General features: G+C 41.4%; 1 protein-coding gene across 2 annotated transcripts; it reads right to left on the reverse strand.

The window, feature by feature from the left end:
- Nucleotides 1-19: 19 nt before the first annotated feature.
- On the reverse strand, nt 20-27,060 carry LOC109201465 (NACHT, LRR and PYD domains-containing protein 12-like). 2 transcript variants are annotated; one of them, XM_025904196.1, is made up of 18 exons: nt 27,024-27,060; nt 25,441-25,713; nt 20,414-20,558; nt 19,301-19,423; nt 17,905-18,027; nt 16,993-17,071; nt 16,616-16,844; nt 14,630-16,430; nt 12,050-12,223; nt 11,609-11,779; nt 11,299-11,472; nt 10,853-11,026; nt 10,425-10,598; nt 9,980-10,153; nt 8,863-9,036; nt 6,754-6,927; nt 1,048-1,097; nt 20-908 (listed from the first exon to the last, which is right to left on the reverse strand). In XM_025904196.1, the coding sequence occupies exons 1-18, from the start codon at nt 27,043-27,045 to the stop codon at nt 382-384; spliced, it is 4,761 nt and encodes a 1,586-aa protein (XP_025759981.1). In that variant the 5' UTR covers nt 27,046-27,060; the 3' UTR covers nt 20-381. The 2 variants fall into 2 exon arrangements, with proteins under 2 accessions (XP_025759981.1, XP_025759978.1); XM_025904193.1 differs by having other exon boundaries at nt 8,863-8,979; nt 20,318-20,558.
- Nucleotides 27,061-27,621: the final 561 nt, after the last annotated feature.

A 27,621-nucleotide genomic window follows, 5' to 3' on the forward strand; every position in this document is an offset into this window, starting at 1 on the left:
ATCTAACAGCAGATACACATTTCCAATGATTCACACATGTTGTTTATTCCAAATTCAACACAAGAGTAATTATAAATTATTGTGGGAGATCAGGTTGAATCAGTCACCTTACTTTCAGTGTCTTCATTGTGAAGTACGAAGCCTCAAACATTATTCGTCATGGGGATGTCATACAGTGTTTCAAACCAGTCTTCTTCAATAGAATGAAACAGGGTTTGGATCCTCAGTGCCTGACCCCACCTCTAGTAGCTTCATAAGTAATCATTTGGAACAGATTAAATCATTAACTGATTGAAAAATTGTCTCTGAGTGAAAGACACACACATCTACAGACTGAACTATCTGTTCAACAGCCAGAGTGTTTCTCTAACAGGGTGACACTCAGCAGACAAACACTGAGGATCCAGAACAAAAACCAAACGCAGGATAAACAGGTTCAGTGAATGTGGAGTTAAAGGTGTGAAGGTGGATCAGAGTGTCAGAGGAGACTCTGTAGAAGGACAGAGTGCCAGCAGGACAGTCCACATACACTGCTACTCTATTAGAGACTGAGGAGGAGGAGGAGATGAATGTTCTTATCTTATTGTGCCTAACAAAACGAGGAGCATCGTCAGTGCAGTACAGACTCCAGGACTGATCATTCCATCCACACAAACCGTCTTTACTTTTTCCTTTCCTTTTGATTTTTGTGTAACTCACTGATATATAAACATTTCCTCTCCACTCCACTTCCCAGTAACAGCGACCAGTGAGACAATTTCTACACAGCAGTTGATACCTGGGATCAAATCTGTGTGGATGATCGGGATATGATTGACGTTCCCAGACGCATGTCACCTTCTTGTTGTTGTCAGACAGTTTCAGGTATCTATTGACTGTGTTTGTGTCGATTGTGAGTTGACAGGAATCTGATGGAGAGAACAAACACAATCCAGCTGCAGTTATTGATTCATCATCCATTTATACCCTGACTCTTTGATGATGTGACAATATTAAGATTGTTTAATGTGTGCTGGTTTGCTTCCATGAAGCACATTAAAAACATACCCTTCCTCAGATCTTTGGCTCTCAACCATTGGACTCCAGCAGGCTCCACCCTGAAAGGGGGGGGGAGTCAGACCAGCACAGCACAGTCTTTCAGCACACATGGACATTACACCACTCTCATACAAATACTGTTAGACACTGATAAAGGAACAGTCCAACATTTTCACAAATTCATATGTGATGATTTGGACTGATCCTGGATCTGTCTTTGAAGCAATTGTTCAATTGGTTGCTACAGAAAGAAATTAATAAAGTCAAGGCATGGCTGATCAGTGTTTTGATTTCAAATGGAAAGACTATTCTCTGTGTGACCTTTAGCTGCCCTGACACATGACTTTTAGATTGGCGCCGCTTCAGTTAAGAGTGAATAATCCATACGTCATTTATTCAAGATTCAAGACGTTTATTGTCATTTACACCACAAAACACAAATGGTTACGCAGAGCAATAAAAGTCTTACTTTGCGGGTACCCTTCACACAACTAAAAGAAATTAACAATAGTAAAACAGTGCTTTGTAAATCTTGTAATAATAATAATAATAATAATAATAATGATAATAATAATAATAATAACAATAACAGAATAATAAAAACAACATAAAAGCAAGCAGTTTACGCAATCATAAAAGCATAAGACATAAAACAAATTTAAAATAGCAGAGTGGAGAGGTTATGTGGGACAAGCTATTTTGAACAAGTGAGTTTTCAGTCTGGACTTAAAGAGAGAGAGGGAAGAGATATTTCTTAAATCAGGAGGTAGGGAATTCCAGAGTCGAGGAGAAGAGCAGCTGAAAGCCCTGCTCCCCATGGTGGCAAGACAGGGGGAAGGGGACAGAGAGAGAGAGAAAAGAAGAAGAAGGAGATCTGAACCAGATCAGAGAGATATGGAGGGGAGAGATGATGAATAGCCTTTAATGTATACAAAAGTATTTTGAAATTGAAGCGATATTTGACCGGGAGCCAATGAAGCTGCTGCAGGACAGGGGTGATGTGGTGAATAGAAGGGGTCCTGGTGATAATAGGGGCAGCAAAGTTCTGGACACGTTGGAGCTCATGGGTATAAACAGAATTTAAAGTGCAAGTAGTTGCAACACTGTCACAGTGATAATATATACAGAATATGCAATATTAGGGTGTATACGTAGAGATTTGTACAAAAATTGCAAATTTACAGGTTAGGGGTAATTACACTTGTATTATTTTGTGTGTAAGTGTGCAAAATTGCAAATTACAGTTATGGATAAACAGTTCGACAGAGTGAGTGATTCAGTAGCCTGATGGCTGGTGGATAGAAGCTGTTTTTTAGTCTGGTTGGTCTTGCTTTCACACTCCTGTAGCATCTGCCAGATGCCAGGAGTGTGAACAGTGTGTGGTGTGGGTGGGTGCAGTCCTTGATGATATTGTGTTCCCTTTTCCTGACTCAAGTGTTGTAAATGTCCTGTAGTGGTAGGAGTGGTACTCCACAGATGTGTTGTGCCGTTTTGATGACACGCTGGAGAGCCTTCCTGTCCTGAGTGGTGCTGTTCCCATACCACACTGTGATGAAGTTTGTCAGGATACTCTCCACTGTGCATCTATAGAAGTTGCTGAGAAATTTGGAGGTTAATCCAAATGTTCTCAGCTTCCTTGGGAAGACGAGTCGTTGTTGAGCCTTCTTGATGATCTGCCGTATGTTATGGGTCCAGGTGAGATCCTCACTGATGTGGGTGCCAAGGAATTTGAAGGTTTTCACCCTCTCCACCTGAGTCCTGTTGATGCATAGTGGGGTGTGCTGGTCTATCCTCATTCTTGGGTCAATAATGATCTTCTCAGTCTTCTCAGCATTTAAGGATAGATTATTTTCCAGGCACCAGGACACCAGCTGAGCCACCTCTTTCCTGTAAGCAGCCTCCTCTCCACCAGTAATCAGGCCGATGATGGTTGTGTTGTCAGCAAACTTAGCTCTGAAGTTTGTTCTGAAGAGCAGACCCTCAAAGCCCCGAATCAGTCTCTTCACTCCAAACGTTAGTAATTTTACTTCCTGGGGGGCTCGTTTGAGGAGCTGCCTTGTATGCGCCCCTTACATTGCGCCCCATTACATAGACATGGTCCAGGATGTTGTTATTCCTTGTTGGAAGGCTCACATATTCATGGAATTTTGGAAGCACAGTCTTGAGGTTGCAGTGATTAAAATCCCCGGCAACAACAAACACAGCATCTGGGTGAGCAGTCTCATGTTTGCTGATGACGTCATGCAATAGTCCTAGCGATGTGGTCCGATCAGACCGCAGCAGGATGTTAACAGCCAGCAGAAACACAGCATTGAACTCCCTTGGTAAATAAAAGGGTCTGCACTTCACCATCGTGCTGATGGTGAAGTGCAGACCCTTTTTATTTATTGTATCGATGTCCACACAACAGTGTTTCTCCACCAGCTGAGTGTCCACACACCATCTGTTGTTGATGTAAATACATACACCGCCACCTTTCTTTTTACCCGAGGCGGATGTACGGTCTCCACGATGCACCGATTGTGTCTGTAGCTGTATGGCCAAGTCTGGCATGCTCGCCGTAGTCCAGGTTTCCGTAAAAATTGGAGCACAGCACTCTCTGATCTCACATTGAGATGTTATCCTGGTTCTCAGCTCGTTGGTCTTGTTTTCAAGAGAGCAAACGTTAGCTAACAAAAGGCTAGGCAGAGGTGGTCGTGTGGCTCTAGCCTTTAGCCTAGCATGTAGCCTACCTCTCTTGCCACGCTCCGCTTCAGCTACACTCTAAGTACCTGAGCCCAGTGGTGTTGCCTCCTGCCAGCTGGAGTTGGTAGGATCCAAGCACCATGTATTAGAAGACAAATGTGCGATTTCCTGCTGCTGCTTGGAAACTTGGTCAACGGACTATTGTTCAACAACCAATGTTAAAAAAAACTGATCAAAGACTACTGATCAATGGCCATGAGTACCGTTCACAGAAAGATGGGGAATGGCTGCAATCACAGCATTGTAAGATGGTGAAAGATGTACACGTAGGCCCACTCCTCGATTCAGATGGTCTTTCCCTTTTCACATAAATGGCCTCCTTGACTCCCCGCTCAAACCAGTGTTTCTCCCTGTCCAGGATGTGGACATCACTTAGGCAGCAGTTGTCCTTCTCTCCTGGATCACCTGGACCATTCTTTCTTTCCTGAGGAAGCTGAAAAGAGCTGGAGTGGATGTTGACATCCTCATGTTCTTCTACAGCTGCGTGATGGGGTTTGCCAACCAGTCAATGTGTGCTTTGTGGACTTGAGGGAGGCACTTGATCGTGTCCTTCAGGGTGTCCTGTGGGACGTGCTTTGGGAGTATGGGGTGTCTGGCCCATTGCTAGGGGCCAGCCAATCCTTATTCAACCATTACAAGAGCTTGGTCCACATAGCCAGCAGTACATCTGACTCATTTCCGGTGGGTGATGGACTCCGCCAGGGCTGCCCTTTGTCACAGATTCTGTTTGTAATTTTTATGGACACAATTTCTAGGCGTAGCCAGGTGGTGGAAAGCTTCCACTTGGGTGGTCTCAAGGTCTCATCTTTGCTTTTTGGAGATGATAAGATAAGATAAGATACCTTTATTAGTCCCACAAGGGGAAATTTCATGTTAAGGCTGCCGACCTATTGCACACAATGGCGGCGCCATCTTACCCTCCGACCATACATACATTACACAAAAACATCACATGGGGAAGACAGGTCAGAGAGGTATAACAATGGAAAATGCACCACATGAGGAAAGATAAGGAGAAAAAAATAACTCCCCCCAGACTGAGCTCCAATAGGGAGATCAGTTTGAGAACAGAAAAAAAAAACCCACCTCTGCACATAGCAGATGAAAAAACTCTTAATACACCAAAGAAACACATGACAAGCAACAGGGATGGGTAAAGGGTGAGAGACAGCAAATGTAGATAGTACATCCGGGCCTGCAGCCTATGCGCTGGTCTCTATGATCCACCGTCAGCATCGGAAGGGAATAAGCGTCAAAGGCATTTGGAGGGGAAGGGGGGATGAGTGTACATCAGCATGTGTATATATATGTCTGTGTGTGTGTGTGTGTGTGTGTGTGTGTGTGTGTGTGTATATGTCCAGAGTTCAGCTGAGACAGTATCCTTCGCCCTGCCAGGCTAAGGTGGCCAACCCAGGTGGCCTTGCATAGAATGGGAACAACAGTCTAAACACAGTCGTTATCGTTTTGTTCAGCTCCAGCCTTGAGACCACATAGCCGCATTATGATGGTGGTTTTTTCTTTAGTGTGAACAACTCATGAGAATTTCAAAGCTGTTCTAACAGTCCAACACCGGTCTCTCAATCTCCCGTTGGAGAGCCGTGAGCTTCTCCATGATGTTATCAAACTTGCGCTCCGTGATGTTGTCATTCTTGTGCTCAAAGAGCCGATTCTGAAAACTCACGACCACAGTGAGCTGCTCCAAGATGTAATCCAGTTTGCGCTCAGAGGTCTTATTCTGAGTATTCATGGCAGCCGTAAGCTTCTCCAAGATCTTATCCGTGCTGCACTCAATGAGCCCATTTTGAGAACTCATGCCTCGTTCCATTGTTTCAATCCCAGCGGGCAGTCTTGTGGGGGTTTGAACAGCCGGTTCCGCTTTCTTAATTCTTCGATAAGCCAGGGCCAAGCCAGCTCAGATCAGCAAGAACCCTGTTATCATGGTTCCGAATAGGTAGATATCTTCAGCACTCAGGCTCACCTGAGCCCAGACTTCTCGTTGAGAAAAAGGTGTCAATTGCATTCAGGGACCAGTTGATCAAATCCATAATTCCTCTTTTAGGTTTTAGAGAACAGACTGTGAGAGACTGTTCCAGGGAAAAGTAATACAAAAAACACAAGACTACGACACAAGAGGCTAAGCAGGGAAGCTAAGGGAGAGGAGGAGGAGGAGAGGAGAAAAGTGCGACTGCCTTCGTCAAGAGCAAGAGAGAATTGCAGATGATGTGGTTTTGTTGGCTTCATCAGGTGGTGGCCTCGAACTCACACTGGAGTAGTTTGCAGCTGATTTGTGAAGCAGCACAAATGGCTGATGCTGCCCCCGCGATAAGAGTAAGAAGATGGGTGGATTCATGAATTAGAATTTTCACACCTTGTGATTTGAACTCCAATTTTATTTATTATTTGTTTAAGTTTTTTTTAAAAACATATTATGCATCACTTTTATATTTTTATTTTTAATAATTGTATTAGTTTTCTTCAATTGTAGTGTTAATTTTATTTTTAAACCACACTTGTCTTTCTGTCCTGTGTGTTTGACTGCTCATGTCACATCTGCATGAAACAAACAGGCCCTTTCACATAAGACACAGCATGCACAGCATTCTGAAATTCATTCATTTCTATTGCTTGTGCCGCGCAATGACGGTATCCCACACTAAGTTCAATCACAGAGTTCAGTGAACTTTATGACAAGTTTACATGCATATATAAGGACTTCCAGAGTCTTTGAGTAAGCAATTCCATTTAAATGGCTCTGGGGACCTCGGGAGATAAGCAGTGTTGTGCAAATGACACACTCTTCGCTAGTAGGAACAGTTACAAAGCTTCCTTCTTTATGAATAAGGATACAAATCATGTACAAGCAGAGTGGAATCGGCACCGTGACATAAGACTGCATGCCACATCCTATGTGAAAGGGACTTAAAGAACACATAATTTTTTTTCCAGCTCTTCAACCTCTTCTCTCAATACCTGAGAGTGTCCAGTCTCCAACGTGGATCCTTCAGTCCAGCTGACAGCAGCTTCATTCCTGAGTCTCCTCTATGATTGTAGGTTAGGTCCAGCTCTTTCAGAAGGGAGGGGTTAGAACTAAGAGCTGAAGCCAGAGAAGTACAGCCTTCCTCTGTGATCTGACAGCCTGATAGACTACAGACACACAAATAACAATCCATCTGTGAAGAAGGTGAGGGTTTGATTTTTAAGTATTTGTTTTCTGTTTTTTTGTTAAAGCCACAATTCACAGTAATTTAATTCACCAAATCACACCAAATGACAACAGGTGCCTCAAGGTGCTTTATCATAATAATAATAATAATAATGGATTGCATTTATATAGCGCTTTTCAAGGCACCCAAAGCGCTTTACAATTCCACTATTCATTCACTCTCACATTCACACACTGGTGGAGGCAAGCTACAGTTGTAGCCACAGCTGCCCTGGGCCAGACTGACAGAAGCGAGTCTGCCATATTGCGCCATCGGCCCCTCTGGCCATCACCAGTAGGCGGTAGGGTAGGGTAAAGTGTCTTGCCCAAGGACACAACAACCAGGACAGAGAGCAGGACAGAGGGATCGAACCAGCGGCAGATGCGCTTCCCAACCCCCTGAGCTGCGGTCGCCCCATTATATTTATATTGTAAAGACCCTACAATAATATAGAGAAAACAAATTCAGAGAGGTGTATACACATTAGTGACAAAGGTGAGTGAAGAAGAAACACTGTGTAACATGGGAATCCCCCAGAAGCCTACACCTATTGCAGCATATCTAAGGGAGAATTCAGGGTCATCTGATCCAGCCCTAACTATATGCTTTAGCAAAAAGGAAAGTTTGAAGCCTAATCTTAAAAGAGGAGATGTTTGTCTCCCAAATCCAACTGGAAGCTGGTTCCATAGACAATTCTGGATTTAACAGGGAGCCAGTGAGAAGAAATTTTAGGTGACATACGCTCTCGCTTTCTAGTTCACGTCGTACTCTTGCTGCAGCATTCAACTAATGTGATGGCCACATGACACTAGTCATCTCAAGTGACTAATAAGATATTAGACAGAAAACCTATCCTTCAGACGATTTCCTCTAAGCAGCACTTGGTGAAAGCGGCAAGACAGAACTTCCTTTTAACAAGAAGAAACTGCAACAGAACCAGGCTCAGAGAGGGCAGCCATCTGCTTGGATTAGTTGGGAGTTAAGTGAAAAAGAAAGAAAGTGCAAAATATTTAGTCTAGTACCATCTGATTGAAGCAGTTAGTCCATAGTTGTTGGACTGAGTCTTTTAAACTCTTCTTGGCTCTTCAATCGAAAACAGTCCACCATCTGGGGATTTTATCTGGAATACCTACAAACAACAGCAGACTCTCAAACCATCTCTCTCTGCTGCAAAAGGCAACACAAGTTGTGGAAGAAACCATGTAAATGTTTGCTTGAGGAGGAAACTGTGTCAGGCTTAATTGCTGATTCCCCCAGGCCTGCATTTCTATATTGTTTGCTGTCCAATGTGCATTTTCTGGAGAACAAAATGGAGAATCGCAAACTGGATTTAATAAAAGAAATGCAAGGTAAAAGACTATTGTGTTCTAATGACGAAGAAGAAGCTAAAGCCTATTATTCCCCAACAGTGCCATTAACGTGGATTAACAACATGTGTCTGGTGCACAAAATCTGCACCCATCTTAAGCTATTGCAATTTTTTAAAAAAGTATCTCCTTTATTATATGCCCTCTAATTCAAAGACATCCATACTATCAGTCTGTCAGTACAATACAAAGCAGCAGCAGGTATTTTATTTAAAGCTAAAGACACTGAAACAATTAGAACTGGAACTTCACAACAGGGGAATACAGACATCGCACATGAAATTACCTGAGCGGTGTTTTTGGGTACACATAAAATAAACATTTTAGAGGACATTTAAGATCAACATTGATATGTTTTAAAACGATAGAAAATGGAATGTTTAATGTTAGACAACAAGGTTATTTAACAGTTCGTGTCTATAAAAAATATTCTACATGAAAAAAGCAGTTTGAGAACGAATATAATTCAAGTTTTAAATGGTCATTAGTGAAAAGACTTGAAACCTTACCCAAGAGTCTGAAGTTTACAGTGTGCACTCTGCAGTCCAACAGACAGAAACTTCACTCCTGAATCTTGGAGGTCATTGTTACTCTGGTCCAACTCTCTCAGACTAGAGGATTGGGAGCTGAGAAGTGAGGACAGTGCATCACAGCTTCTCTCTGTCAGTCTGCAATCACTTAGTCTGAAGAATTATAAACAGGAAAACAAACAACACCTTTGTTAAAGTACAGGATGGGCCATTTATATGAATACAATAACATGGGAATGGTTGGTGATATTAAAGTCCTGTTTGTGGCACATTAGTATATGTGAGGGGGCAAACTCCTCAAGTTTGGTGGTGACCATGGTGGCCATTTAGAAGTCGGCCATCTTGGATACAACTTTTGTTTTTTCAATAGGAAGAGGGCCATGTGACACATCAAACTTATTGGTAATGTCACAAGAAAAACAATGGGGTGCTTGGTTTCAACGTAACTTTATTCTTTTATGAGTTATTTACAAGTTTCTCTTTGTTCACAGCCATTGACATGTCGAAGAGGTTAACATGTGAGGAGCGGATCAAAATTGTGTTGATATCTGGTGAACACAGTAACCGGGTCATTGCAGCAGATTTCAATGCAAGACACCCTACGAGACCACCCATCTCCCATGCTACAGTTAGCAAACTGCTTGCTAAGTTTCGTGAAACTGGTTCAGTGTTGGATTTGCCAAAATGTAGATGCAAGAAAACTGTCACTAATGAAGAAACATCAGTGGCTGTCCTAGCTTCATTCAGCAAGAGCCCACAGCGTAGCACTCGCCGCATGTCACTGGAGAGTGGCATTAGTCGAACATCCCTTCGGTGGATATTAGCTACTCACAAATGGCACCCTTACAAACTGCCTGTGCTGGCATTTCTCCTGCGGTGTTGCTATCAGTGTGTGATATACACATATACTAATGTGCCACAAACAGGACTTTAATATCACCAACCATTCCCATGTTATTACGGTGTATCCATATAAATGGCCCACTCTGTATATTCGTGGTGCAATGAAGAGGTACTAGTTTTGACATTATTTAAACTTTTTCAGAACTGGCTGGAATTCTTATTGCGTTATATTAAACAAGTAACTTGATCTGACCTTAGAGTTTTCAGTTGACAGTGTGGACTGTGCAGTCCAAAAGAAAGAAGCTTCACTCCTGAATCCCGCAGGTCATTGTTACTCAGATCTAGCTCTCTCAAACTAGAGAACTGGGAAGTAAGAAGTGAGGACAAAGCTTCACAGCTTCTCTCTGACAGCCTACAGCCACTTAGTCTGAGGAATATGAACAAGATGACAAATAACACTGGTATTTAAGTGCATTAATTGAGAAATGAAGCGTTACCAGATTTGGCAACATGTAACAATATATCAGGACTGCCTGGAATTCTTTGAGTTTAACGTTAAAGAAGTCTCTTGATCTGACCCGAGAGTTTCCAGTTTATAGTGTGGACTCTGCAGTTCAAAAAGTGTGAATTGGGCAATGTTTTAGTCATTTTAGCACTAGCTGGAACTTCTAATTTATATTAAACAATCTTGATCTGACCTGAGAGTTTCCAGTTTCCAGTGTTCATCCTGGAGTCCAGTAGACAGAAGCCTCACGCCTGAATCCTGCAGATCGTTATTACTCAGGTCCAGCTCTCTCAGACTAGAGGATTGCGAACTGAGAACTGAGGACAGAGTTTCACAGATTCTCTCTGAGAGGTTGCAGTCACTCAGTCTAAAAAATATGAAAAAGAAGAAAAAGAGAAAGAAAAATTAATACTGGTGTTAAAGTATATTTATTGTGCAATACAGAGTCGATTGATTTGACAATATTTGATCTGTTTCTTGACTTTCTGCCTTATTTTAAACGAGTTAGAAATGTGTCATTTTTTATGTAAAAATGAGTGCATACACGTATAGATGAAGGTCACTTAATTAGCTTTTTAATTTTTTTTTCAACAAATGAAACAGATTATCAATTTATTTTACCTTAAAGTCTTCAGTTTCCAGTGTTGACCCTGCTGTCCAGTACACAGAAACTTCAGTCTTGAATCCTGAAGGTCATTGTTACTCAGGTCCAGCTCCATCAGAGTAGTGGATGGGGAGCTGAGAACTGAGGACAAAGCTTCACACCGTTTCTCTGAGAGGTTACAGCCACTCAGTCTTGAAGAATTACAATAACATAGAAAACTGATCTTACAGTCTATTCAAGATAAAATGAGGCATTAGTAGCTTTTCACAATATATAACCTGTTTTAGATCTGGCTGCAGTCCGTATTGCTTTATGTTAAATGAGTCAGAAATGTGGCAATTTAAGGTGACTTTGAATTGCATTGAAAAACAACTACATCAACACATAAAGAAGGTCACTTAATTGGCCACTATGCTATTGGTTATCTGTGAAAGTTAATAAAAACAATATCACTTGAGCTGACCTGAGAGTTTCCAGTCCACAGTGTGGACTCTGCAGCCCAACAGACAAAAGCTTCATTCCTGAATCCTGCAGGTCATTGTTACTCAAATCCAGCTCTCTCAAACTAGAGTGCTTAAAACTGAGAACTAAGGACAGTGTTTCACAGCTTCTCTGTGAGAGTGTACAGCCACTCAGTCTGAAGAATTGTGAGAAACAACACAAATGTTAAAATGTATTCATTGTAAAATGAGAAGTTAGTGAATTGGGCAATGTTTTATTCATTTTAACACTAGCTGGAATTTCTAATTTATATTAAACAATCTTGATCTGACCTGAGAGTTTCCAGTTTACAGTGTTCATCCTGGAGTCCAGTAGACAGAAGCTTCACTCCTGAATCCTGCAGATCATTGTTACTCAGATCTAGTTCTCTCAGACTAGATGACTGGGAGCTGAGAACTGAGGACAGAGCTTCCCAGCATCTGTCTAAGTAACAGTCATTCACTCTGAAGAGAACAAGAAGACAAATAACACTAGTGTTAAAGTATATTCATTGTGTAATGAGGAGTTACTGGATCTGGCAATACTTGATCAATTTCAGAACTCTCAGCAGTCCTTTTTACATTTTGTTAAACAAGTCAGAAATGTGACAATTTAATGTGACTTAGACTATAACACAAAAATTATATAACATACAATAGCATGTAATGAAAATCAATGAGTTACAAATACTATTGGCTATGTTAGTCAGTTAACAGGATTTCACTTTATTTGACCTGAGAATTTCCAGTTTACAGTGTTGATTCCGCAGTCCAGCAGACAGAGTCTTTATTCCTTGATCCTGGAGGTTGTTGTTACTCAGGTCCAGCTCTTTCAGACTAGAGGACTGGGAACCGAGAAGTGAGGACAAAGCATCAAAACTTTTCTTTGTCAGGTTACACTTACTCAGTCTGTGGAGGAAAAAAAGAAAGAAGGAAAAAAACATAACTGTTGTTTATAATTCTGTTGTTAGGTGACAGTAACTAGACAGGCAACAATATGCAATACTTTACAGTAGGAGTATTCTTCTCTTTTACATTTGTAAATATTTATTCTGGGAATTTCCAGTTCAAAATAATATCACACACAGCGTCGTGGTGCAGCCCCTAACCATAACACTAACCCTTAACCCTCCTTTCTTCTGAACAGCCACTTTCAGGAAGCCTATTAAAGATCAGTACTAAAAAAATAGGATTTCTGGTTCCTGATTGAAAATGGAAACTTTTCCAATCCACCTGTAGATGTTGGAGAGTGAATCAGATCTAGTAATGATAGTGGAAAGGCAACAAAAGGCAGGACGATGTCTGTGTCTGGTACATTTCTAATGCATTTTGTGGTGGATTTAGCTTTTTCAACCACAATAAACACACAATAAGATTTAACTTTTTCCAAACTATTTGAAAGGTAGTAGTGAGGTAAATGCTGACTGAAGTTACTGTCAAGAAGAAAACAAAAGTAATGCCTTGAGTAAAGTATACTACAGGACCTGTGCTTATGGCAGCTACCCAGTAAGACTGGTTTTCTACTTTAGACTTTAAATGGTAAACAGTAAATGGATCTTAAAGACTTTGTAATCATGGCTTCTGTTAAGATGAGCAAAGAAATAGATACAGTGGGATGCCAAGGATTGGGCAACCTTGTTAATAGTCATTATTTTCCTGTATAAATTGTTGGTTGTTACAATAAAAAATCTCAGTTAAATATATCATATAGGAGACACACACAGTGATATTTGAGAAGTGAAATGAAGTTTATTGGATTTACAGAAAGCGTGCAATAATTGCTTAAACAAAATCAGGCAGATGAACGCAACCACACAATGGACCCAGCAGCACTCGCCCCCTCAGAAGAACTGGCAGGATATCATTTACTCCGTGGACTGGCTATGTAACCAGTGGCTGGATTTTCCTGAGGAGGAGTATCGTTGCGTTGTAGCTAGCAGGCTACAGCCATTAGTTTCTGGTCTTCTCTGACTACTGAATTCTCTTGACTCGCTAATACAGGACTTTCTTCGCAATACATTGCACCTTCATTCCCCAACTCTAACTGCTCACCTGCCCGGCCTACCAGCTCGTGCTGCAGAGGACTCGCAGCACAAGCTGCCTGACATAACGCCACCTGAAATGTTGGTTCGCCACCTGAAATGCAGGCGACCTTAGACACCCTGCAAAGGAGTGTTTTTTTATCTGCTCACTCAGAGCAGGGCACTAATCTCACAAAGACTGCCTTCTCTGATCCTGCCACTCGACTCCTTGTGCTACTGTTCTCAAGACAGCTGCGGCCCAGCATTCCCCTGCACTTGTCTCTGTTTCCCAGGAGAGGGGGGCTTGGGCCCAGTTGGTCCCTGCTTCAGTTTCCAGGCCGGCTGAAGCCCTGCTGGTCCATGCACCCGTATCAGCTCCTTGGGTGGGAGCAGCAGCTGCCCAGTCGCTGCCTAGACCTGTCCCAACCGTTGAGGTTAGGCCCACCTGGATGCCCAGGTGCTCAGTTATTTGTTCGGCCAGGGGTCTCCGTACCTGCTGACCCTGTGTCTGCCTCTGCTGGAGGGTCCGAGGGGCCCGGCCAGCCATCGTCTGTTCCCACTGGGGGTTCTGAAGAACCGGACCAGTCATCTTCCGTTCCTGCTGGAGGGTCCGAGGACCCGTTTCAGCCGTTTTCCGTTCCTGCTAGAGGGTCCTTCCTTGTCTGGTCCTGCCTCGTCTCCTGTGGCTGCCACGCTGCCATCAGGTACTGCTCGGTCTGCACGTCCACGTCCTGTGCCAGCACCTCGTCGGCGTCGGCCACTTTCCAGCAGGAGGGCCTTGGAGTATGGCTAATCCTCTACATCAAAAGGAGCTTGAAATGCGTGGGCATCTGGCATCCCCCCAGATGAGGTGTTCCAGGCATGTCACACAGTGAGGAGGACAGGGCAGACCCAGGAAAGAGAAAGCATATCTCTTGGCTGGTGGAGCAGTCACTTGTTAGAGCTGCAAGAAGAGTTAGTGACTTTGACTGTGCACAGGTTCCAAATCTGTTTACCTCCATAGATGTTCAAAGCTTGTGCTCCTGTATAATCCAAGTTTCAGTATTTATGTCTCAAGGAAGAAGACCTAATTTTATATTATTGAAATGTAGAAGTTTACACTTTGTGTTATTTAATTTATTACAACTGTAAATAAATCAGGTACACCCTGATGTCATGTGAAATTTCAAATACACTTTATCTTAAGATATGAACCTGGTGAGGAAGAAATCAGTGACTCAGTTAATTGGTGGATGTCTCTACCTGTCTTAAATAAATACATTAAAAATAAAGAAATGAGCTCACATTTACTTACAGAGCTTTGTTGGAGGCTTTGACCACTGGCAGCAGCCTCAGAAGAGCCTCCTCTGAAGCAGAGTATTTCTTTAGGTCAAACACATCCAGATCTTCTTCTGATGACAGTAAAATGAAGACAAGAGCTGACCACTGACCAGGAGACAGTTTATCTGTGGAAAGGTGTCCTGATGTCAGGGACTGTTGGATCTCCTCCACCAGCGAACGATCATTCAGTTCATTCAAACAGTGGAACAGATTGATGCTTTTCTCTGCAGACAGATTACTTCTGATCTTTTCCTTAATGTACTCGATTGTTTTCTCATTAGTCTGTGAGCTACTTCTTGTCTCTGTCAACAGGCCTTGTAGTAGAGTTTGATTGGTCTGCAGTGAAAGGCCCAGAAGGAAGCGAAGGAACAAGTCCAGATGTCCATGTGGACTCTGTAAGGCCTTGTCCACAGCAGTCTGATGGAGAGATTGTTGTTTCGGTTTGTTGAATAATTTAGACCACTTGGAGGTTGTTTGTTGCTTCTCCAACAAATTGACTTCAGAGTTGATGAAGGTAAGATGGACATGAAGAGCAGCAAGAAACTCCTGAACACTCAGATGGACGAAGCAGAACACCTGGTTATGGTAAAGCCGCGTCTCCTCTCTAAAGATCTGTGTGAACACTCCTGAGTACACTGAGGCTGCTCTGATATCGATGCCACACTCTGTCAGGTCTGATTTATAGAAAATGATGTTTCCTTTCAGAAGCTGATGAAAAGCCAGGTGTCCCAGAGACTCAATCATCTTCCTGCTCTCTGGACTCCAGTGTGGATCTGTCTCAGCTCCTCCATCATACTTGACCTTCTTCACTTTGGCCTGAACCACCAGGAAATGGATGAACATGTCAGTCAGGGTCTTGGGCAGCTGTCCTCCCTCTCTGGTTTTCAGCATATCCTCCAGAACTGTAGCAGTGATCCAGCAGAATACTGGGATGTGGCACATGATGTGGAGGCTTTGTGATGTCTTGATGTGGGAGATGATCCTGCTGGCCTGCTCCTCATCTCTGAATCTCTTCCTGAAGTACTCCTCCTTCTGTGGATCAGTGAACCCTCTCACCTCTGTCACCATGTCAACACATTGCGGAGGGATTTGATTGGCTGCTGCAGGTCGTGTGGTTATCCAGAGGCGAGCAGAGGGAAGCAATTTCCCCCTGATGAGGTTTGTCAGCAGCACATCCACTGAGGTGGACTTTCTGGGGTCGGTCAGGATTTTAGTTTTGTGGAAGTCCAGAGGAAGTCGACACTCATCCAGACCATCAAAGATTAACACAACCTGGAAGTCTTCAAAGCTGCAGATTCCTGCTTCTTTGGTTTCAGTAAAGAAGTGATGAACAAGTTCCACCAAGCTGAACTTTTCCCCTTTCAGCACATTGAGCTCTCTGAAAGTGAACGGAAATGTGAACTGGATGTCCTGGTTGGCTTTGTCTTCAGCCCAGTCTAGAGTGAACTTCTGTGTTAAGACTGTTTTCCCAATGCCAGCCACTCCCTTTGTCAGCACTGTTCTGATTGGTTTATCTCTCCCAGTTGAAGCTTTAAAGATGTCTTCTTGTCTGATTGTTGTTTCTGGTCTGTCTGGTTTCCTGGATGCTGTTTCAATCTGTCTGACCTCATGTTCAGCATTGACCTCTGCAGTCCCTCCCTCTGTGATGTAGAGCTCTGTGTAGATCTGATTCAGAAGGGTTGGGTTTCCCGCTTTAGCGATCCCCTCAAACAAACACTGGAACTTCTTCTTCAGTGCAGATTTAAGCTTATGTTGATGAACTGGAGCAGAAAGTTCTAAATAAACGCAAAGCAAATCAGATCAATGAATACATCATTCAGCAAAAATTCCAACATTTCATTCCATCAAAGAATGAGTGATTCTTTGGTTGATTAAAGAGTGATTCAATACATGCTGTTTAATCACTTGAGACATTAATAAATGCTAAAATTCAGTCCAGAAGCATAAATATTCCTCTTACTACTCTGTAGATGGTCAGCCAGCTTCTCCTGATTCATTCTCCTCAGGAAGTGCACTGTGATCTTCACAAATGCCTGTCTGCTGCTACTCCTCTGCTTGTCATCCTCACCCTCCATCATCTCCTCATCTTCCATCTGACTCTCTAAGCATTCTCGGTAATCTGGATTCAGAACCTTCTTGAGCTTTTTCATCTCATTTTTCACAAAAGCGATGATGTTGTCCTCCAGCAGCTGGAAAAGAATACTTTATGAAACCAAATCAGACTGAAACCCTGTAGGAAAATATCAAATCCATGTTAAAATCAACTGGTCTAAAAAGAACAGCATAAAGATGACTGAACAGAACAAATGGAAAAATAGATGTTGCACATGTACAGACCATAAATATGGAGTCCAGCTGTATTTGATGCTGCTGGGAAGACTGACCACTGGGAAGCTCAGAGCTTTCCTGATCAACTCTGTGGAGGAATCAAAAAATTAATTCAAATGAACAGTGAAGGGTCAGTTAGAGATATGTAGACGAAGACTCTGACTTGAGTGACTCTGTGTAGTTGAAAAAGTTCACCAGTCCCGCTGATCCCACTATGAATCAAAAGGTAAACTCAATGTTTTCCTTTAAATTTGAGTATTTGCAGTGTTCTGCTGAGGGTCTGTGCTCAGAAAACCTCATCTGATGTCTAACAGGTTAAGCTATTTAGTGTGGTACATCTGATTAATAACTAGTAGCTCATTCCATGAAAACTCAGTGAGTTCCTAATATCTAACTCTATCTGAATGTTTTGTAAAATAACTGAGCTAAGGGAATAATGTATATCTGTAGATTATTTAAGCAGCACATGCAAAAGTTTACTTCCATACTACCAATGAAGTAATTTTTCATTTACTTTTTTTTCTTTTTTTCCTTTTGTGTTTTGTTTATTTCAGTCTCAATTTTTAATGGTTTCTGAGCCCCCATAAATTGAGGTCATATCAAAGTGAAATTTTTATTTTCATTTAGGCGCTCACAACAAACTTCAGCCACATCAGTTTTACAACCACTCAACATGTAAGAATCAAAAGCAAAATCTGTTATTTAGACAGTATTGTTATTTTTTATAATTAGCTGTGAACACCAGCCTTATGGGTTAACAGTTGTTTCAATAAACTGAACTAATTCATTATCTATGATGTAGAGGTAAAGAAACAAGCATTGTTACCTGGATATTTAATGACATGTGTACACTGCAGTTTATTTCCAACAAAATGAAATATTTAAATCAGCTCTCAAATAGTTAAAGTTTTAACAGCTCACCTCTCTGCAGTAGAGGGATGTTGTCCTCTAAAGGTAATGGGAAAATCTTTGGACTGGTCACTCTTTAAGGAAACACAGCTGGGTTCAGGTCCAGGTCCAGGTTCAGCAGGTCTCCCATAGATTCTGTTAGAGAAGAAAAAATGTGGTTTAATTTCCAGCCACATTTTCCAGCTAAAAAAGAATTAGAATACCTTCATCATTTCAAAGAAAACTGGTACAGTAGGTTCAGCTCCATGTTTTGCTCTGAGTTTACAGGTTTGGAGCGTTCTGCTAAGTGTCAATGCACAGAGAATGTCATCTATTTTATTGGAGAGTGTCTTGTAAGAAAAGCATTTGGGAGAGGGGTCTTGAGTGGTGTAATTCTTAGCCAAGTTAGCATGCCTGCTTGCTTAACTCGCTCATACTTCTGCTGCCTGCACCATCTATATGGCCTCCCCACTTGTACGGGTGTCCACACTGGTCTTGGTGATTTTAGAATCTCCTACAATATTGCTTGTTTAGCAAAGTAGGATCCTATAGAGCACAAATCTTGACAGCTCTAGTGGATATTAATGTTTTTGCAAACTCTCTTTGAGGGGCCAGTGAAGGGACAGTTTGCAGATGCTCTGAAGAAAACTGTAAGCGCCAAGGCTTTCTTAAACTGACAAAAGAGTACAAGTATGAGCTGGGGAACATAGATAAATATTACAGAATAAAACACGAGGGGAAACAAGACGGGGCAGCACGGTGACACGATGGTTAGCACTGTTGCCTCACAGCAAGAAGGTCCTGAGCTCATTTCCACCATCAGGCCGGTGTCTTTCTGTACGGAGTTTTGTGTGGGTTCTCTCCAGGCTCTCCGGCTTCCTCCCACAGTCCAAAGACATGCAGTTAGTGGGGGCCCATAGGTGTGAATGCGGGAGTGAATGTGAGTGAGTATGGTTGTCTGTGTCTATGTGTTAGCCCTGCCTCTCGCCCTAAGACAGCTGGGATAGCTCCAACGTCCCGCACAACCTTAAAAGGATAAGCGGAAGCAAATGAATGGATAGAGAAACAAGGCACATGAACTCACACCACAACATAAACACGGACACACAGAGAGGGACACAGAAAGCACAGACACAAGGGGAAAACTAATAACCAAAAGTAAACAGAAAAGCCCAGGCACTTACAGAATGCTCCATAGAAATAAACAAGAAGACTTAACATAATAAAAAATGACAAAAAAACACAAGAAACTGAAAACACTGGGTCAAAAGATCCAGGACCATGACACCTGGATAACTGAGAACTTACACAGACAGAAACAAGCATTGTTACCTGGATATTTAATGACATGTGTACACTGCAGTTTATTTCTAACAAAATGGAGTATTTAAATCAGCTCTCAAATAGTTAAAAGTTTCTAACAGCTCACCTCTCTGCAGTAGAGGGATGTTGTCCTCTAAAGGTAATGGGAAAATCTTTGGACTGGTCACTCTTTAAGGAAACACAGCTGGGTTCAGGTCCAGGTCCAGTCTCAGCAGGTCTCCCATAGATTCTGTTAGAGAAGAAAAAATGTGGTCTTCATTTCCAGCCACAGGACCTAATGAAGAATTAGAATACCTTCATCAAGGCTTTCTTAAACTGACAAAAAAAAAAATCAGCAAACAAATATGTCATCTATTTCAAGCAGGGCGCCATTAGGATCTTGAAGTACTGCACATGAGACATTTAATGGAGTTAGAAGTTAGCAGGAAGTTAGCTTGCTAGTTTCCACCTAAACATGATATACCATGTTCTGACTGAGAGATTTCTGAAAAAATGGAAACGTACAGCTCTGCTATCACTTCCAACATAAATGAAGACAGAAAACTAAACAGCAGTGATGTTTGTAGGGTTACTGAAATTGGACTAGCTGGTACATAGGGATGTGCTACGTGATCGCTAGTGACACAGCTATGTTAGCATAATATAAACAGTGAAGCTGGAGGATGAACGCTGATTTTACAGCAGGATGCTGTAAACAGACCAAACTTCAGTCAGGAAAACAATTTAGATAATCTATCCACAATACGAGGTTAGTCATTAATATACTGCATCAACATGGGAATAGAGCAGCTGGGAGAGAATTCAACATTAATGAATCAATGGTACGGAAGTGGAGGAAGCAAGAAGAATGAGTTGAGTAAAGTTACGTACTAGACTTATTTGACTGTTTTGTTTCACTTATTGCGCCTTATAATCTGGTGGACCTTATGTATGAAAACCGACCCGTTCATCAACAGTGCACCTTATAAACCGGTGCGCCTTATGGTCCGAAAAATACAGTAATTCAGTGTCTATGATGTAGAAGAGAAACAAGCATTCTAATGAGCTTGAAAAGAAAGGCAATAGGCCATTTTAATTTGTCTGATTTAAAATGTTTGTTTGTACTTTGCTTTTATTTTTAAACCTGAATCGTTGACCCAACTGACATCCGTCTGTATCTCTGCCTGTGACTCCTGGAGTGTCAGCCACAATGATGTGATGACCCTCCAACTCTGCTGACCCAGAGACTGGTTCAAACCCAGACCCGGTCAGAAACAGTTCTGGTCCTAGGATGGATTTTCCGGCCGAGCCCCACCCTCCACCAGACAGACCACTCAGAACAACTCTCCTGTCCACCAGTGTGAGAGATGCCATGGGATGATCAGCTGGAAGAAGGAAGAGACACATTAATTGTAAAATTTGGACATAATGAAGAACTAATTACATTAGAATTGTGAGTGTAAAATCACCCTCTGCTAGACAGATGGGTTGACATTAAGTAAGTAAAATGCATGTTCCGTGCTAGGACCAGTTTTGTTCTGTTTTCCTCCTATGCAGATGACACCCAACTCTATCTATCCATGAAGCCAGGTAACACACACCAATTAGTTAAACTGCAGGAATGTCTTAAAGACATAAAGACCTGGATGGCCTCAAAATTTCTGCTTCTTAATTCAGATAAAACTGAGGTTAATGCATTCGGCTCTGAAAATCTTAGAAATATGGTATCTAAACAGATTCTTACTCTGGATGGCATTACATTGGCCTCCACTAACACTGTGAGGGACCTTGGAGTCAATTTTGACCAGGATATGTCCTTCAATGAACATGTCAAACAAATATGTAAGACTGCTTTCTTCCATTTTTCGCAAAATCTCTAAAATTAGAAATATCCTGTCTCAGAGTGACACTGAAAAACTAGTTCATGTATTTATTACTTCCAGGCTGGACTACTGTAATTCACTATTATTATCAGGATGTCCTAAAAACTCACTGAAAAGTCTTCAGTTAATCCAAAATGCTGCAGCAAGAGTACTGACAGGGACTAGAAAGAGAGAGCATATTTCTCCTGTTTTGGCTTCCCTTCATTGGCTTCCTGTTAAATCCAGAATTGAATTTGTTACAGGCCTTCGATGGGGTCTGTTTTTAAACTGTTTTTTTAACAGAAAAGCAGAGACAGGAGAGATCAGTTGCGTTCGGTCTGCAGGCTCTTCGTCTGAGGCACAGAAGCATTGCAACAACCTATGGGACGACCGTGGCTCAGGGGGTTGGGAAGCGCACCTGTAACCGGAAGGTCGCTGGTTCGATCCACGGCCTTTCTGTCCTGGTCGTTGTGTCCTTGGGCAAGACACTGGTGTTGGCCAGAGGGGCCGATGGCGCGATATGGCAGCCTGTCTATCAGTCTGCCCCAGGGCAGCTGTGGCTACAACTGTAGCTTGCCTCCACCAGTATGAATGTGAGCGTGAATGAATAGTGGCATTGAAAAGCGCTATATAAATCCAATCCATTATTATTATTATTGCACTCAGCGCTATCTCCCCCTTGTGGCAATGCCACACAATTACATTGTCCATAACTCTAAATGAAAAGTGCCATACCACCATAAAATCAGGTCTTTTACATCAAAAACAATTCACAAAAAAAATATAATTGTGACCATACACTTGTGGGCGTCACAAATTCAAAATCCTGCCCCTCACATACAAGGTCTTAAACAATCATCTTATCTAATCTTCGTGGATAGAGTTGGGTGTCATCTGCATAGCAGTGAAAATGTATACTATGTCTTCTGATGATACTGCCCAAGGGAAGCATGTATAATGTAAACAGAATTGGTCCTAGCACTGAGCCCTGAGGAACACCATAACTGACCTCAGTGTGTGAAGAGGACTCTCCATTTACATGCACAAATTGGAGTCTATTAGATAGATATGATTCAAGCCACTGCAGTACAGTACCTGTAATACCTACAGCATCTTCTAATCGCTCTAATAGAATATTATGGTCGACAGTATCGAACGCTGCACTGAGGTCTAGCAGGACAAGTACAGAGATGAGTCCACTGTCAGAGGCCATAAGAAGATCATTTGTAACCTTCACTAAAGCCGTTTCTGTATTTCTCCAGGCTAAATGATGATCTTCTAAATTTGTGACACACCATTTTCTCTCCAGCTTACGAGTTATCTGCTTTAGGCTACGTGTTTGAGAATTATACCACGGAGTCAGGTACTTCTGATTTGAGGCCTTAGTTTTCACAGGAGCTACAGTATCCAGAGTCGTACGTAGTGAGAGGTACAGCTTTACCTCCTGATTCACAGACAGCGGTATGCAGTGTGTGTGTGTGTGTCTTTTTTTAAAGAAATATCAGGACTTAGAGCTCAGAGACTGATCCTTTCTCTCTCTCCTCCTTTCTTCTGTTCAGACACAGAAATGAATAAAGTAAAGAGTAGGTATGAGTTTTTCTAGTAAGTTTTTTCTTGTTGATTTTCTAAAAGTGAAACTTCTTGTGTGACTGGAGTGAAGTGAGCAGGATTTTTTCGCGCTCTGTTTAAAGAAGTTTTAATCATACAGTATATCAAAACATTTACTAACAGGGACTTTGAGAACAAATATTTATCTGCATGCATTTAACTGTTTTATTCTTTGGTGCTGTTTCAATAGTTTTAATATTTTAACTTGTGTTTAATGGCATAAAGAATGATCTCCCAAACCTAATAGATAGATAGCAAAAATTGTTGCAACGGCTGGAAAAATTAATCACAGAAGCTAAAGATGCTCGAGAATAGTAAAGGAAGTGGCAATTATTTACAGGTTGTACATGTGATGCAAAATGGTGCCCAAGCAACCTGCAAAATATTTATAACAAATGTACATTTCATCTGCATGTGTGAATCAGTATCCTCATGTAACATAGAAAGACAAACCCAACAGTAAGTCTTCTATTTTGAATGCAAGATATTGTTTTTGAACTTATTTTTGGTATTGACAGGACTTCTACTTAAACTCCTCCTACAGATTTATTCACAGTGACATGCTTTAACCAGAGATGCCCATTAAACAGTTGTTTTATCTCAAATAAGGTATTTGTTCTCAATTATCTTTTTACTAGGAATAACTTGAATTTCATGTTCTTACCTGAAACATGGCAGTGTAATATGGAATTTTAATGAACTGTACCCTGCAGACTGTGCTTGTCTAACCACACCCTGAACTTCAGGATGTGGAGGTGGTCTGGCTGTTATTGTTAGAAACTCCTTTTTCTGTCGTCTGGTGAAGACCCCTTCTATTAACTCTTTTGAGATTCAGATGATGAAGATTAATAGAACTAATCCCTTCTATGTGATCTTAATCTATAAACCACCGGGACTAGCCAGGAGTTTCTTAGTGGAGTTTGGGGATTTTTTTCTATCATCCACCATCAAGTTGGAAAGAATCCTTCCGCTGGGGGATTTTAATTTCCATGTCGAAGAAAGTTCATGTTACGCTGATTCTGATTTTCTGAATCTCAAAGCATCTTTTAATTCTACCCAGCATGTGACCGGGCCAACACACAGTGGTTGCCACACCCTGGACCTGATTCTATCACTGGGTCTGGATATCGGACCAACTGAGGACATTTTTATTAGTGATCATAAATATTTCTTATTTGATCTCTCCTTTATTTGTGACACTCTGCCCTCTGTTCAAGTGAAGCAGTCACGATTAATTACTGACTCTGTGGTAGAGGAATTTGTGGAATTGTTTAATCTACCTGAAACTGATGATATGGAACAGCATGTAGCCTCCTTCAATTCACAATGTCTAAAAATTTAGATAAAGTGGCTCCTCTTAAAATCAGGAAAGGCAGCACTGTTAAATGCTCACCCTGGATCACAACTTTAGGTGGATTTGACGTAGAACTCAGCGCCTGTGGAAAGCCACAAAACTTGAGGGTCATAAACCTCACTTAAAAGAACTGTTATCTACTTTAATAACATAGTGAAAGACTCGAGAGCCACTTATTTCTCTAAACTACTTGCAGTAGGAAAAAGAAATTCTCTTTGATACAGTGAATAGCATTGTCTCTCCTCCAACTCCATGTATACCAGTGGCCCAAGAGGAAATATAACTCTCTTAGATAGCCCCTTCAACCATGATCTCCCACCCCCCATAATGATGGAATCTTTTCACACAGTTTCTTTAAAAGAACGTCCTGACGAGGAGAGGGCCACACTTATATCAGCAAGCTTCTTCATCCTAATTCGCCAAACTGGATCCTTAGATTTACCAATACTGCTCTTCTGGCTATTCCACATTTACTTCCGCCTCTACGCACCATTGACTCTGTGGCTTGTTTAAAAAACAGCTGAAAACTCATCTATTTAGATGACATTTGGGTAATGTTCTTGTGTAAGATGTTGTTTTGTCTGATATGTTTTTATATTCCTTGTAAAGCACCTTGTAATAGATTCTTGTCTTAAAAAGTGCTATATAAATACATTTTACTTACTTACTTTACCTTACCACAATTCAAAGTGATGCTCCATCAAAAGGTCCATGTAAATGAACCACCAATGTGACTGACACAGTCAGATCATCAACATGTTCATTAAATGAGGAATGTAGCTTTACTGTAAACAAATATTTCTAAAAGACACTGACCTTTATTATAGTGATCAGATTAATATTCTGCATTATTCAGTCTTCATTAGCTACTATGCCTTAGCCTTTACAATGATCCTGAATGAATCTGTCTGCAGTTGCAGAAAGCATGAATAAAGGAGGAACTAATCTGGATCAACTCTGCAGCAGGAAAAGGAAATATGAGCAACTCATCTGTGACATTTTATTTCCCGTTAGAGGCTGTTTATTTTTATTCATTATTAACACTTTCACACATAGTGGTCATTACAGTGGACAGCTATTCAAAGGCTGTTGTCTTGTATTTGTGTCAGTGTTGATGGTATACTTGCACATAAACCACTACATTGGACACTAATCTGTCACTCCATACTCTGCCACCCACTGGTCATTTAATGTTACTATAGATGTATGATGTGTTTCATTGTAATTATTGTTATTTAACCCTGTCATGCATGAATTGTGACAACCTCAATCAGGATTTTCTTAAGTATTTTTATTCATCTTTAAAGATGAATAAAAATACAGAATAGATGATCTGGTGGAGGATGCTGCTCTCCATATATGTCCAAACACAGTGTCAAAAAGAGGTAGATGGGATTTTATTCTAACATCCATACAATAAGAACAGTCAAAGTCAAAACTCACCAATGCTGTGCTTTGGCTCCAACCCCTGAATGCTGGTGTTACTGTCATCATGGCAGACACAGTGGTCGGCAGGAATTATCTTCTTGTTTCTTTGTGTCCTGGCACTCCCTGGATCCCAGTGACGCCTACCTGGTACCTGTGGCTGGCCTGAATGACCTGTTCCAACCTCACCATCCATGCTTCCCCCGGTGCCACCTCCATGGGTGAATACCTTGCTCTTGAGGCCACTGTGCTGGGTTCCCTGGTCCGCTGAACTCAACTGAAAACCAGCACCTGCCAGGTTTTGTATGGTAAATATCAGACCACTAGCAAAGCAAACTTTTATCTTCAGGTAGTTCTTCAGGTCTCATGGCCTGGATTTTCTCTGTATGACTAAAACATGGCTGCCATTGCTAAACGAGTCCATTGCTAAGTCTGAACTCTTGCCAGCTGATTTGTTACGACTGTCTATAAAAAGTACTATAAATGTTAGCAGCGGCTTTTATTGTCTTCATTCTCCATTTTTAAGTTGACTTTATTTGAAGTGAGTCGCTTTAACACATTCCTGTGTGTTATCATCTAGAAAGCATGCGATCGCCTCTCAGTGCTTTGCCAGCCGCATGCTGGCTCAAAGGAAGAGTACAATACACATATTCTGGCCTCCATTCACCACAGGGTTCATTTTAAAATCACTCTTGCACTCATGCTTAAGTCTTTAGGTTATCTGACAAACTGCTCCTACATACAGAAATCTAAGCAGAAGCTCAGAGGGAACAGAGCATTTTCTTTTGCTGCTTCTAGGTTATGGAATAAACTGCCTTGAACGATAGACAGTCACCTGCACAGTCCAGTTTTTAAAACTCCTCTCAAAACACATCCATACTCTCGGCTCTTTAAGTGTGAGCCACCGAGCTTATTTGTTTTTAATTGTTTTTCTTGTTTTATCTGTTAATATCACAGAAACGGTAGTGTCAATACTCGTCTACTTTCATATTTTTATTTAAATTGTATATTTATACACCTCTTTATGTAGATTGCTTTGTTGTCTGTTATATGTATGCTGATATGACCACTCAATTTCCCTCTGGGATTAATTAAGTCTATCTTATCAATAATTTTCTACGTTTTGGCTCCATTTTATCATCTCTGTGTTTTATTTCTTTCTGATTTACAGCACTCTGTGTTGGCTGCAGCTTTTTAAAATACTTTACAAATAAAATTGGAATGGAATATATCAAACTGTTACTGGGGGATCATAGACCGTCCTTCAAGACACCGCCCCTGCATCTGGACACTGTATCTTCTTTTTTCTTTTCTTTTTATTCCACGGGCAGCTACACTGATGCTTTCCTGCGAACTCTGTCAGCTAGCGGTGATATTTCAGATAAAATTAAGGAAATTCTGATTACATCTAGTTCCTTTAGCCTCTAAATAAACACCGATAACTGTGAACAGCGGTTTGTGTCGCCTGCAGGCGAAAGTTAAAGTATGACGAATAAAAACTGCGTCAAAGCACAGGCGAAAAAACACGGCTCACTCTGTGCCTTAATTTGCTTTAAATCAACCCGTGTTCTGCACCTTGCAGTAAAGTAAGCCTTACTCACCGGGGCGTGTGCTCTCTGCCATTTGTCCTTTTTTCAACAGCTTCCGTCCATAATCATGCACAGGAATCACGTGGGCTGCAGTGTAACGTGTCCGTCTGTGTATCATCTGTTCGGAAACTGTGGTGAAGCTATGTGTGTAAACTACATATAGGGCTTTGGAGCGGTAAGAGGCTATTTCAAAAAGAAAGTGATGCATGTGGTGTATGGGATTATAACATTTGCACACACTGTTGGTTATATCATTTCTGATACTGTAATAAAGCCTTAGTGTTCCTTGTTCGTTTAATTTTTTTTATTTATTTTGTTTATTTATTTTTAACTGGTACTGCTGCCACCACCTTTATTAAATAGGTCTGGTATTCAGAAATAAAAAGGATTATTCCAAACAGTGAAATGTTTTTAAAACACTAGATCTTTATTTAGAATGAAATCATTAAATACATTTTCCATCTTGCTTCAATAAGCGATCTGCAATTTACAGGGGTTTTCCTTCCTTGCAGAACCTAAACAATGTACAAGTGATTACTCAAATACGGTGGCAGGGCTAAACAAATTTTTCATTGGGGGGGGGGGGTATACCTCTTCACTAACTATGTGA

This window comes from Oreochromis niloticus, linkage group LG3, assembly GCF_001858045.2.
Source record: "Oreochromis niloticus isolate F11D_XX linkage group LG3, O_niloticus_UMD_NMBU, whole genome shotgun sequence".
Lineage (NCBI taxonomy): Eukaryota > Metazoa > Chordata > Actinopteri > Cichliformes > Cichlidae > Oreochromis > Oreochromis niloticus.